The sequence below is a fragment of the Scleropages formosus genome, chromosome 3, assembly GCF_900964775.1.
Source record: "Scleropages formosus chromosome 3, fSclFor1.1, whole genome shotgun sequence".
Lineage (NCBI taxonomy): Eukaryota > Metazoa > Chordata > Actinopteri > Osteoglossiformes > Osteoglossidae > Scleropages > Scleropages formosus.
Window position 1 is genome coordinate 2,476,242 of NC_041808.1, and position 13,175 is coordinate 2,489,416.

Below are 13,175 nucleotides of genomic sequence, written 5' to 3' on the forward strand. Positions count from 1 at the left end.
TAGAGCAATGTCATATGTTCAGCCCCCCCCCCCCCCCCCCCCCATCCTGTTGTTTGTGTTTTGGTGCTATACAGTGCAGGGTAGCAGTTGGGGATGTGAACTTGTTACAGGCCAAGGACTTGCGTTTCCACAAAATAATGCAGCTTCTGGACCGACCACTGTCGTTTTCTCCCCATTTCCACGTTGATGAGCAGTAACAAGTGCAATATCAGCAGCCGGTGAGGTGTGGCGATGTGTCAATGCCGTTTGAGCTCGAATCGGTAAAGTTGTGTAGAAGCGAAGGGCTTGGAATTCAGCAGCTGGGCTGTTGGCAGGAGCTGTGTGTGAGGTGCGGTCTGTGGTCAGGGGTCATGGCTCCCACAACGGGACAGTGGGTGGGAATTACTCCCGATGGCGATCTTCCCTGTCGGAAACGTAGAAAAGAGGCGGGTCGTACCCGAGATTGATTCCGCTCTCCCCTCAGGGTTTGAACCTGTGCGCGACAGCTTTCTGCCAGTGTGTGAGGTGTCACTAGAGTGTGACGCCAGGCGAGAGCGACATGACGGAAAACACATCACCCCCCTCCCCCTCTTCCAGACAGCACTTTGGGTGACACTTTTGACCCTGCGGTTGCCTGGAAGGGGTGTGAAAGGATGCATTCTGCCTGTGAAAGGAGTCTCAGTAGGGGGGGCACGGTCCCGAACCCTGGTCGATTGTCCGTCTTCGTCACATGGACTTTTTGTGCTCGGTCACAGTAGATGGTGCGTTGGGGCTCCGTGATGACGCAGGAAGTCTGAAGCTCTTTCACAGTTTGGGACAATGCGTCCTGTCACGCAGAGAAAAGTCTCACTAAATGAGTACGTTTGGCTGTTTCGTTGGGTTCCTCGCGAGAAAGAACACTGACGGGTAGATGGGCGTCCTAGGCGTGCCGGGGTTGCGCCGCGCAGGTGGATGTTGGAGAAGATTGCCGGGAGCCTGAGCAAAGGGAACTCCGGGTTCTGCCTTACACTGACTCCCGGGAGTCTTTCCAGAGGTGCCGACTCTGTGTGTGAGGATTTAGACATGACCGTCACCCCCCCGTGCTCCTTTGCTGGAAGTGACCGCACCGGACGCGAAGCGCAATTTCAGGCTTGTCTTGCTTTTTGGAAGCGCTTCTCGGATGCGTTCGGGGGCTTCGTGTTGGCAGACGTGTCGCCGAAAATTGTCTGCCCATTTTTTAATGACAGTAAACACTCTAATCCTTAGAAAACCGTTCTTTTTCCATCAATATTCCAGGTCGCAACACAATGGGCTACATGTAGACTGCAGCAAACGGAGAGCACTCGTGTAGAATACGTGCGGATAAAGTGGGGAATTAATAAGGAAAAAGTAGAGAATACAGCGGTGTCCACAGCAGGGGGTAAAATGACACAGTTGGAAAAAATTTAAAAAGTAATAGATGTTTTGCTGTAATGTGTTTTATCATTCCGCCAGTTCTCTTGTAATTCATTTGTAATTAAAATGAGCACTTTGAGCTGAGTTTCTGGGGAAAAATTTATTTATATATTGTCACTTCAGTAGGCTTATCTGTAGCAGCATTTTCTCTAATATTTCTAAGTGGCTTGATGGATGACTTCCTGTATTTTGTGGTTAAAGTGTCTGCAGTAATGTGTCTTTTTTGTTAAAACATTGTTGTGGATACTTTTTAACATACCCTTGTTATATCTCTACACTTAAGTAGCAGATGCGAAAGTTGATTTCTATATATTTGTGTGTATGTACGTGTGTATATATAATGTGATTATATATTGACACCCCTCAACTTACACAAATGGAACATTCTTCAACCCCTTACATAAGTCAAAAGTTACGCATGTCAGATTCCCCCTCCCCCAGCATTCAGCATCATCACATGCTGCTTTATACATGCAGCATCCTTCACTATCGTGTTTATAGTCGATACGGCTAAACCTGGTTCCCGTACTATAACAATCTTTGTCCACGTTCATACTTCCTTATTATTTTCAATTCATCTCCAAATTGATTTCTGTACACTTGCGAGACGGTTCTCGTTTTCCTTCAAGTGCACGTTTACCACCAGGCACTGCGAATGATGAAAAGGGTCAAAAATATGGGGAAAAACAGCACTATACTAACGAGAGGAGATGGGTTCGCGGCTCAAAACGCGGGAACTAGGAAGATGCAGCTTCGTGCCTTGTCCGGTTACGCCGACTTGCGCTTAACATATTTCAGATGTTTTGCGTAAAATAAAAGCGCTACCCGTAAATAATGTGGATGCCAGGAATTTTTTATGTAAATTCGGATTACGCAAATTAAATTTACGTAATTAGAGGGTGTGTGTGTGTGTATAAATGTATGTATGCGTAGACAAACGTGTTTCGTTTAATTTTCCGGTCATTTTTTGGAGGGGGGCTACATTTGACTGGCTCTCTACGTATGCAATAGTGTCATGTGTTTTCTGCACCGTAATTATAAGTTGTATCGGTGGAACTTTCGCAGGGCAGCTTTCTGTTCCAGCGCCTTCATTCCTTTGTCATAAACTTTAAAATGTAGCAGAGAGCAGCAGGTCGCCGGGCCTGTGGAGCACGGCGCAGAACTCTCATATACTCTCATTTAAGTAAAGCTTCCTACAGGAATACTGTAAAGCTCATCGCCATGGCAACAGCCCAGACATGAAGTTATTGTCGATAATAGCTGCCGGTAAATGGAATGTTTTTGTAAATATATCCATATTAATTGTGCGCTTTCAAGGTGACAACGTGCAAGAGATTCTCTGTTTAATGAGTCTCCCAGCCTCTGCCGGTTATGTTTTTTTTTTTTTTTTTTTTTTAAAATAGGAATCAAACCATCACATTCACCTTCCTGTTTTGCGCTGTAGCCAGTGTTTTGTTCCTCGGTGCACGCTGCTCCAAGTCGCTTTTTATAGATCGGCGGGGACGAGGTAACAAATTCAATGTCGCGAATGTAGACGCGGCTGCTCTCCGCCCCGTTGCCGCAGCAGAGCGCGGCAAACGATTCCTCTTTCCCCGACATGTTTCGCCGAGGTTATTGTAAGACTATGTGAGCAATAATAACGTCTGTTTGTGTCATTGCACCGCCGTCCTTGTGTTCAGTGTTGTTTGCTCTTCCCCAGTGCCATGTGCGTTTTCTAAAAGTGAGTTGCAGTTGTGTTGCACCTGTGGTGCTCCGCAGCTCGACATGTGCTCTCCACGCTTTGCGAGTCCTCAGGCCCTTGACAAGCGTGTCCCTGTTCCTCTGGAATCTGCAGATTGCGAGCCTGAAGGAGTGTCAGACTGGTCGTTCGATGAAAATTGTCTTTTCTGCTGCTTAGACGAGAGAAAGTCAAGGTAATTTTAACATCTCCCTCTCCCTCCTTCTCTCGCTCCCCCCCCCTTCCATCTTTCCATCTTCTCCTTCTCTGTGTTGGAATGTGTGTTCTCACACTGTGCTGCTGCTGTGTGCAAGGACCGTGCGAGTAAAGAGCGATTCCGTGTCGAGGCCCTCGTACACGGGCTCCGTTTGGGAGCGCGACCGCAGCCCGTGCGGTGCGGTGGAAGGAACACTTTACAGAAAGGTTGTCCTTTACGCTAAATCGGCACCTTCGCAATGCTGCCCTATTCACTGTGCCAATGGCTGCATCTACACAGTATTCTCCTTCAAAGAGCTATAAGTGCATAATGGCATTCCTCCCCCCCCCCCCTTCCCAGGATTACTTAGCAACAGCATTTTTTTTTTTCCCTTTTAAGTGGATATATAAATAAAATCCCCCTGGACCATGGAGACGTTGCCATTCAGCTCAGTGTGACGAACACAGTGTCTCAGGTGCTCCTGCGTTCTGGTCTTCCTCTCCCGTACCGTGGTGGTTAGAGTTGCTGCCTTTGTAGCCAAAGGTCGCGGGTTCGATCCCCACCTCTGGCTGTAGTACCCTTGAGCAAGGTACTTACTGTAAATTGCTCCAGTAAAAAAAAAAAAAAAAAAAGAGCCAGCTGTATAAATGGGTAAATAATTGTAAAAAAAAATAACTTAACACTCTAAGTTGCTTTGGAGAAAAGCATGTGCCGATTGAACAAATTCCATGTAATGTACTGCACTTTCTTGCACTGTAAAGCGGCACGCGGGCACAACCTTCCCGTGGGCCTGACCGTCGCCGGTCTCACCGAAACGGTGGCCTCTGACCCAGTGTTACGTGCAAAATTGATCTCGACCTCTGGCGCAGGATAAATTACTCATTTCTTAGGTTTATTAAAATTCACAATCATTACAGTAGTGGGCGATCAGAAACTCATATCCAAATGTATAGATACACCTCCCTCCCTTCCCCCCAAGAAATAACATATACGCGCCGCGCACGCACGGAGAGAGAGAATTAATGCAACTGTGTGGGTGTAAGGCCGGTGAAATACGGAGATAATATTAGTAATCTGGTAGTCTCCATCTGTCCAGCAGTTGTTCCTCAGGTGTGTGTGTGTGTGTGTGTGTGTGTGTTGTCTCACACACAGGTGTCAGTTCACCATCGACTTGTAAAGAAGGTGGCAGCTGTGTGTGTGTGTCTGTGTGTTGTTTTTCCTCTAAACCCCCCGTGAAAACGTGTGGCGTTTTTCCTCCGAAATGATCCAAGCCAAGTGTTAAACATATTCCTTCTGGTTATTTCGAAGTAAACTGTAATAATTTGTTTGAAGCGATGCAAAAATAATGTGACTTGTTTTTTCCCTGACTTAATGTGTTGCAATAAAATATATCATGGTATTCACCGGATTTTATAAAGGCACCAGTGTAAGTTATATTTCGTTTATAAGAACGTTACAAGCTCTGCATTCTCACATTTGTGCGCATCGCCCAGAGGCTCGAGCGCGGTTTACTGCGCTCTTCAACGATACGCATGTCAAGCTGTGAAGAGGATATTGTTGTATAAATTGGTATTTGTTTTTTTTTAGGGGGGGGGACCTAATAAATAGTCCTTTGAGCCTCTGAATGCTCCAAGAAACAGATTCTTTAAAACCTCAACCGTTACAGTAAATGGAGAGCCGTTATAACATTGTAATGTAAGTCATGTAGGCTGGTGCTGTTATGCATGGAATATCAAGTGCGTGTGTGTGTGTGTGTGTGTGTGTGTGTGCGCGCGTGTGTGTCCTGCATCATCTCCACTCTTTATGTACGCTTATACATAAAGTGTGTGTTATATATATTTTTTGAAAATCTCGTTTAGAAGAGGGCCTGATGCTTACAGGACTTGCTACTATGTAGCAGTTCTGTTGTTTTTTTATTATTTAAAATTTACCTTTTTGTTATGATACAACTGAAATGTCACGGTTTTGCCATAATGTTCATTAAACAGGTGTACTTTGGAGCCCCGGGAAGAATCCACACAGAGATCATGGGTCTGGGGTTGTTTATATGCCGTAATGTTGCCTGTTTGTTAGGTATCTGTGTCTCTGGGCGCAGATTGACCTTCGCCCCAAAAAGCTACAATAGACAATGAGTTCTGTTTGTTTCTTTTCCATTTTTATTTATTTATTATTCATTTGGCTTGGTTGCGCCTGGCTTCTCCTCCTCCCGTTTTTTTTTTTTTTTTTCCTCCTGTTTTTTTGCAGGCCAATAATCCATCAGTTCTTAAAAGCAATTTGGGCAGTAATCCTTTTCCCTTAAAAGTTTGCGAACGTTTCCACTGCGAACTATCAACAGACAAGAGCTGTCGTCCGCCCCCCCCCCCCCCCCCGACTTAACTGACCCGAGGCTAGCCACATTGGTGCCAGAAATAGAGTTTGAAAAAGCTTATATTCAATTCTTTTGGGTCTTTTTCTTCTCGAAATGGCAGAAGGCCCCCGGGGAAGGCCTGAAACAGTTGATCCATTGATCCACTGTGGTCCGCACAGCAGACCAGACCACAGAGACCCATTCATGCAGCGGGTTACTGTAGTGGCGTGGCATACAAACAAAAACCTATTTCAATGGCTACATTGCTTATTTATTTACTTATGTATTTGCACACTTTCCTAGATGAAATTTTGCAGGTTTTTCCCCCCTCCCCTTTTTTTTTTCCCCTTTTTAATATTACAGTTTCCTTGTGGAAGCCATGTGTTCAGTGGATCACATGGTAGAACTTAGGCTCAAAAGCAGCACGCAGCAGAACTATCCCTTTAGCATGAAATATAAGAAATAACACAGACTCACTGTAGCAATGAAAAAAATGTAGGTGCTGGATCCACCCAAAAAGAGTGGAATAAAGTAAAAACCATCGGCACTTGCGACCGTGGGTGCTTTTATTGCAGGATGAAACACAACATTAACAGTCAACACGTTACCCTCCAAGTACTTTGAATAGTTTGTTGCTAAATTACCTTTTATAATTTAACATTATTATGGCATTAATTTCCAGCATGTGCATTTTTTTTTTTTTCTCCCAAATTGTGCCGGAAAATGTACGTTGCCTAGGACTTCGATATCAAAGTTGTAGTTGTGAAAGTGTGTCGTCATATTTTTCAGTTTGTTTTCAATACTCTTGTGTTTTTCCATTTGTTTACTGGGGTTTAACCAGTTCTCTCCCTGCACCCTCCCCCCCCCTTACCACAGGAACACCTAGTTGCCTAAACAACCAAGTCTTGCTTGCCGGGACGTCTGCAAACAGGAACAGTCCAAAATTAACAGCTAGAGAAGCAAGCAGAAGAGTTCCTCAATGCTGTCTTTTACAGAAAGAGGTATGTGTTTCAGTAAAGGTGTAGCAATCATACACTTGTGGTACCCTCTGGGAAAACGCCATCAGGGGGGAAAAAAAAAAAAATCTTTCCAGCGGCTTCACGCTGTCTCGCAACGGCGGCTTCAGCCGAGTGTTCACAGGAACGTCTAGCTGAGCCGCCGCACATACTTTCGCCTACAGTTGTTATTGTCTCATTCTTGCCAATGTATCTTAAATGTTTTGGTGACCCGTGTGCTCAAGCAAGCTCATTTTTAATCACTTATTGTTTGCTTTAACGGTGCAGAAAGTGCTTGCAGTAATGATTAATTCAGGAAATTAACAGAAGTGATTCCTCCTTGCCAACATCTGATGATAGATGATTTTTTTTTTTTTGAGAGGTTTTGACGTGATAGTTAGCTATACCGCAGCTGCTTGTTGCTGTTTTTTAATATTAGTTAATAGATCTTGAACATGTATGCCGTGATGGCACAGAATTTAATTTATCTCGAGAGCTCCAATAGGGGCACCATATTCGGCTGCGACAGAATCCCATGTGTTGAGCAGTGTTGTGCAGGTCAAGTTTCTGCTCTCATCCCGCGGTCAGTCTGATTAAGGTAGAGTTTTGTATGTGAATTTTAAACGTGTGTGTGTGTGTGTGTGTGTGTGTGTGTGTGTGGTGTGTTTCCCCACCCAGCAGACATCCCAAGCTTCTCCGATCCCCAACATCCTCTAGTGGCTCGCGAGATAATGCAGCGAATGATCAAGGCAGTTCGCTGCTGAATATACCTCAAAAACCAGCTCTTCTCAGGACCCCCCCCCAGCCCAACGGCCCAAGGACCAAAGCCCGCCAAAAGCGGCCCCCCTGGCCGCGACCTGCCTGCCGCTGCTAGACACCGCTGCCGTGCCGCTGCTAACCACGCTGCCGGTCGCTGCCTCTGCACAGAACCCCGTCCTCAGCAAGCTTCTCATGGCTGACCAGGACTCCCCGCTGGACCTCACCATCAAGAAGCCAGATGTGGAATCCCTGGACCAAGGTACTGTGCCAACGCCGACCCTGCGCATCCCGTTGGAAAAAACCTGCGTGACAACCGCTGTTGGGTTTAACCTTGATGAGTAACATTGTTCTCATTCTGTTAGCATTCGTGTTTGGTTGAACTCCGTGCAGAGCCCTAAATATCACAGTGATACCTTGGCTGTTTGGCATGTGCAGTGTTTTTGGAAGTGTAAAGGGCGTAATTTGGAGGGGAAAATATGGTGCGGCAAGAAGCATAGTGGTCGGGTCGGGTCTGCTGCTTTTGGACTCGGACGTTCCGTTTCGATGTGCACCTCCTGCTGTAGAGTACCTGAACAAGGTGCTAACCATAAGTTCCACCAGGGGTAGTTATTCAGCTGCATCAATGGCAATAACTGTAAATATCTTAATACAGGTGGTCCCCAACTTATCATGTGGCTATGTTCCGCGAAACTATCGTAAGTCGAAAATGCATTTAATACGCCTAATGCACACCTCTGCATGAGACACTGGGACATGCGTATCACTGCTGCTGCCCAGCATTGCGAGGGAGTATCACACCGCATTTTGCTTGCCCAGGAAACATTCAGAATTCAACGTACGGTTTCTGCTGAATGTCTGTTGCCAGCTCGCCACCGTAAAGTGAAAAAAAATTGTAAGTCAAACCATCGTAAGTCGGGGACCACCTGTATAGCATTGGATGAGTAAAGGTCATGTAAAAAGGGTACAAAAATACATGACATGGCCGTAAAGGACACCTCTGCCACTGAGAGAGAAAAAAAGCAGAAAAGAGACCGAGACCTAAAAGCGAGTTTTGTGCGTCCGTCTCCCAGCGCGATTACGGTCGACCGCACACCAGGAGGTGTTGGCAGTCCCACTTGCAGCTTGTAATTAGTCAGCTGCAGGAAACGGTTATAGCGATCTAACAGTTGTCATTCCCACAGATGGTGTGCTTGACCTTTCAACCAAAAGGGTCACCACAGCACCGGCGGTTCCTCGCTCAGAAACTCTCACGGCTGCTCGACGCCACCCGTAGCGAAAGGGTAAGAGTGGCCACTCCCCCTTTTTAATTGGTTTGATTTAATTTTTACTCCACCCAGTCTCATTACGTCGCTAAGTTTAACTGAGCAAACATACCGCAGGCACCAGGGATGAGTGTTTGTTAGGGGATTCTACAACCAGATGACTGTCTACATCGCTGCATGTCTACCTCATGTTTGTTGTGGTGTTTGTCTCGGAATGACTTTGAGCAGGAGTGCGGATTTAAGTCACGTGTCCTCAGACGCTAAGTGGATACGTTGATCCTACGAGAAACATGTAATATTCATTAATTTCTTCCATTGTGGCTATTAAATCCCCTTAACGGGTTTATTTTGATATTTTGAAATGCAAAATGTAATTTTATTCTTGAAGTGATTGTTTCTGAAAACATTGTCTCTGAAACTTTGTCATTAGAATCCAGCAGAGTAGCTCTTGATCACTAGCTGTGATGATTCACTTCTCCTGAAAGTACGGTGACTGTTTTGACACCCTGTTCCTCTAAAGGTCAGCAACGGGGGCATGCAATGACTTGCGTACGATGATCTGGATTGTTCACTTGTGACACTGATTGGGGAGTCAGTTTTAAAATTTTTTTTTTTTTATTTACACCGAGAATTCCTCTGTAAGCATTAGTACCACTGAGGGTAAAGTACCAAAATAATTCAGGTTTATACCCTTCTGTCCCTGATAACCTTTAAATCTTTATCAGTGGTTTAATGCCAGGGCCTTACAGCATGCTATAATTCCTGATCTTCTGAGCGAAAAACATGGTAATTTTGGGCATTGTGAAAGACCTTCCAGTTCAACATCCAACAGACTATCGACCCAGGAACTTTTATCACATTCCGGAGCGTAATTTGGTAACTTTACACCCTGCAATTAGAATACCTTGAGATTCACTTCCTTTTGGTACAGTTAATGGTGAACTGATTCCTGCTGCACTTTGGACAGTCTAAATTCACTGTTTTCTGTGTCTGAATTGCTTTGTTTCGCCGTCACACCGACAGCCGACTGGCACTGCACCATGGGTGAAGTAAAATTTATATTCCATCAGAACACCTTAAAAGGAAATGGTGCCGTTGGATTGGAAACTGCTCTGTCTCATGGTTCATTTACTCAAGCTGTGTACGCACAATGCAGTTAAATTTCCACCGCCATTTTGAAGTGCAGTTTTGGAGGGTGGTGAGGTTGCTGCTGTACTTTGGAACCCTTTAAGGAGAAGGCCGCAGTCAGCTGGGAGATTGCGAGGGAAAATTGCCCCAGATATAAAGTCTCTGAATCTACCAGGACGTGTACCGAAGGAGAAATGGCGAGTGTTCGGGCCATTGTCTCATGGACAGTTTCATTGGTTCGGTTGCAGTCATGTGACTACGCGACTGGTGTCGGCCCAGGGGCAAATGAAGTTGATCCAACCAGCGGTTCCCTGTAGAGAATTGAGATTTTGGAGGGTTTAGATTGTAAGTAGGCCAAAAAAAAAGTGGCGAGAGGTCACTAGCAGTTCGATGCGAACCATTCGGCTTTTCACAAGCCCCTAGACTACTGCAGCTGCTCGGCACTCTTTATAGCAACTCTCACGACATTGGTTTACTGCAGGCTTTCAGGCACATGTCAACCGATACTGCTTGCATCCAACAGTTTACACTCTCTCTTAAAGCAAAATCAGGAGCGCTAGCTGTGTGTTGGTGTTTGTCTTTGATCAGAGCATTTTACAGTGTACAACTATGGATTTAGAGGCAGGGACCCCCTTCCAAATTATGGAAGGTTACAATTTGGTTTGTTGCTGTTATATGTTACTATGCTCATGCTTAAAAAAAAAAAAAAATCTTTTCCTATGTAAGAAGGCTCAAGATCTACTGCTAAAAGCAGTGCTAGAAAGGAGCCTGATTCACCTCTTGCCGACTTTGGTTGTTAGGGTCATGCTTCAAACAGGTTCTATCATTGTTCTCAGAGCACTGGCTTGAGCTCCTCTCTAATGTATGATGTGTTCGCTGGGAAATCTGTGAGGACAGTGGGAATGCGTGCACGCGCATCCACACACGCGCTACCCCACAACCGCAGTGTTTCTTCTCTTGGGTGGGTTTGGTGAGCCTTTCAAGGCTACTGCCAGATTGTTGGCTGAACAGCTAACATCTTTTTCATCTCTTCTTTCTCTTTGAGATCATTAATTAGTTTAGCTGCACATTTTCATTACTTTATTTATGCCTTCTTTAAAAATATTTTTTGCTTTTCAGTTTACCTCATCATAAAGTGTACATTCATGAAACAACTTCTTTTCTTCCCCAAATGAGCCTTTGTGGAGTTTGAACTCTGTGACATTGCAGCTATTGTTGCACACCCTCCTTTAAGACATGGGGCGGGTGTGAGGGGCAGCTGAAAATATTTCAATTGGCTCTCTGTGCACATAAACAGGGATGATTGTTTCCCTTGAAGCCTGGTACAATGTAGCAGGTAAATCATTCCTTGAAAACCAACAAACTGTTCCAAATGTGTATTGTATGTTTTGAATTTCTGAGCAAAATTGACACCCCTCTCATCCATTGTCATCCTGTACTACTTGGCTTACTCTTTTATTGCTGCACTTGTTAGAGGTAACGTCACTGGGAATGAGCTGTAACTGGAGACTGACCATTTGTAGACATTTAAATGCCGTGCTCTTTTCAGGAAGTGTCACGCCAGAGCTTTGCTTTTCTGCATTGCAAAAACACCCCCCACCCTCTGCCAAGACTGACCACTGCATTAAATGTTTCTTCCTTTCCTTTTTGTTCTTTTCCTTTGACTTATTTTTTTTTTTCCCCCCCTTGGCCCTCGGTTTTGTTGTGTGGTTTTTTTTTTGTTTGTTGTTTGTTTGTTTTTTCCAGTTATTTTTTTCATTTCGGCAAACATTTTGTGAACCAAAAAAAAAAAACACAAAAATAAACAGCAAAACTTGAACAAGTTTTTCCCCTCCCACCTTACAAGCAGATTTATTAAACGGAAAAAAAAAAGTGATGTTACCCAAGCAAGGTCTTCTAATAAAGGAGTGACCCCCTCACCCCTTCCCCTTCCCTAAAGCTCTGCTTACACCAATTTCCTTCCGTTCAACTAGGCGTCCCGTGAGAGCTGACCACAACTTTCGAGACGGAGACGAGGACGGGCCACCCCCGAGAAGCTTTCAGGACGGGACGAGGGAGACTTACGGCAACCCCAGCCCTCCCAAGCCCCCCCTAGCTCGCTCGCTGCTGATTAAGGAGGAGCTGCTGGCCCAGCAGCAGCATCGCCGGCTTCAGACCGGGTTCCCGCTGGCCGCATCAAATCACGGGCAGCACCCTCCCCCCCCAGGGATGGCTCCTCTTGGAGAAAGCCTCACCTGGATGGCCTGCTGAAGCTGAAGGCAAGCGGTGCGCTTAGCGACCTGAAGGACCTGCCATTGTTCCTGGAAGGCTCCGGTGCGTCCCCAGCAAAGGGCACCAGCAGCCAGGCAAAGTCGCAGGAGTCCAGGAAGGATCACGGCCACTCGCCACCCGTCGACCTGAAGATCCCGCAGGTGCGGGGCATGGACCTGTCCTGGGATTCGCACGCATCCGACCTCTTTGGCTACGGCTCCCTGGTGGTGGCGCCCCACAGCGAGAACGCGCTGAGCAAGAAGCTGCGGGCTATCTTGCCCAAACAGAACAGGCGTAGCATTCTGGAAGGGGCCTCAGACTTCTGGGGCTCTGACGTGGAGCAGTCCACCTCCGGGCAGCAGTACCCAACCTCCGATCCAGAAGGTGATCCTGGCTCAAAACAGCCCCGCAAGAAGAGGGGCCGCTACCGGCAGTACAACAGCGAGATTCTGGAGGAGGCCATCTCGGTGGTAATGAACGGCAAGATGAGCGTGTCCAAGGCGCAGAACATCTATGGTATCCCTCACAGCACGCTGGAGTACAAGGTGAAGGAGCGCCTGGGCACGCTGAAGAACCCGCCAAAGAAAAAAATGAAATTGATGCGGATGGAAGGTCAGGATTCGTCAGCTGAGGCAGATCCCGCCCCCAGGGAGGAAGGATCACGGGGCCCCAGCGAGTCAAAAGACGAGTAAAAGCAAAAAAAAAAAAAAGGAGGAAAAAAGAGGAAAAGGAAAAAAGATGTAACACGAAGGGGGCTTCAATTGTGCCAATTTACTTTGCAGTATCTGGGTGAGCACAAATGCAGGGATTTAAGGTGGAAAAACTGGAGCGCAGGAGAGGGGGTAAAAGAAGTGATCGCTCATTTCGCCAGCGGTTACTGTGACGCTCCACGAACAGTCGTTTTTGCTTTAAGTTGCAAAGCAAATGCATTGAAGCCATGTTATGCGTTTTATGTGAGATCGTACAAAATTTTCTAAAGCAAGATGGTTTTAACCCCCCCACCCCAGTCCACACTACTTCGTTTGCTGAACTCGGCAAGCCGACTGCGGCTCGCCCGTGGGATGGGGGCGTGGACAAAGATCATCCCGATTTGTGGACCATATGGGGG

The 13,175-nt window shown here is 46.2% G+C and overlaps 1 protein-coding gene across 1 annotated transcript in view; it reads left to right on the forward strand.

Annotated features, from left to right (window-relative positions):
* The window catches only part of LOC114910173 (ligand-dependent corepressor), a 31,025-nt gene extending 18,218 nt beyond the window's left edge, over positions 1–12,807 (forward strand). Inside the window, 6 exon segments of the mRNA XM_029250099.1 lie at positions 3,248–3,326; positions 7,418–7,686; positions 8,609–8,649; positions 8,652–8,707; positions 11,791–12,008; positions 12,011–12,807. Coding sequence (XP_029105932.1) covers positions 3,248–3,326; positions 7,418–7,686; positions 8,609–8,649; positions 8,652–8,707; positions 11,791–12,008; positions 12,011–12,759 — 1,412 coding nt within the window. The 3' untranslated portion in view covers positions 12,760–12,807.
* The last annotated feature ends 368 nt before the right edge of the window (positions 12,808–13,175 follow it).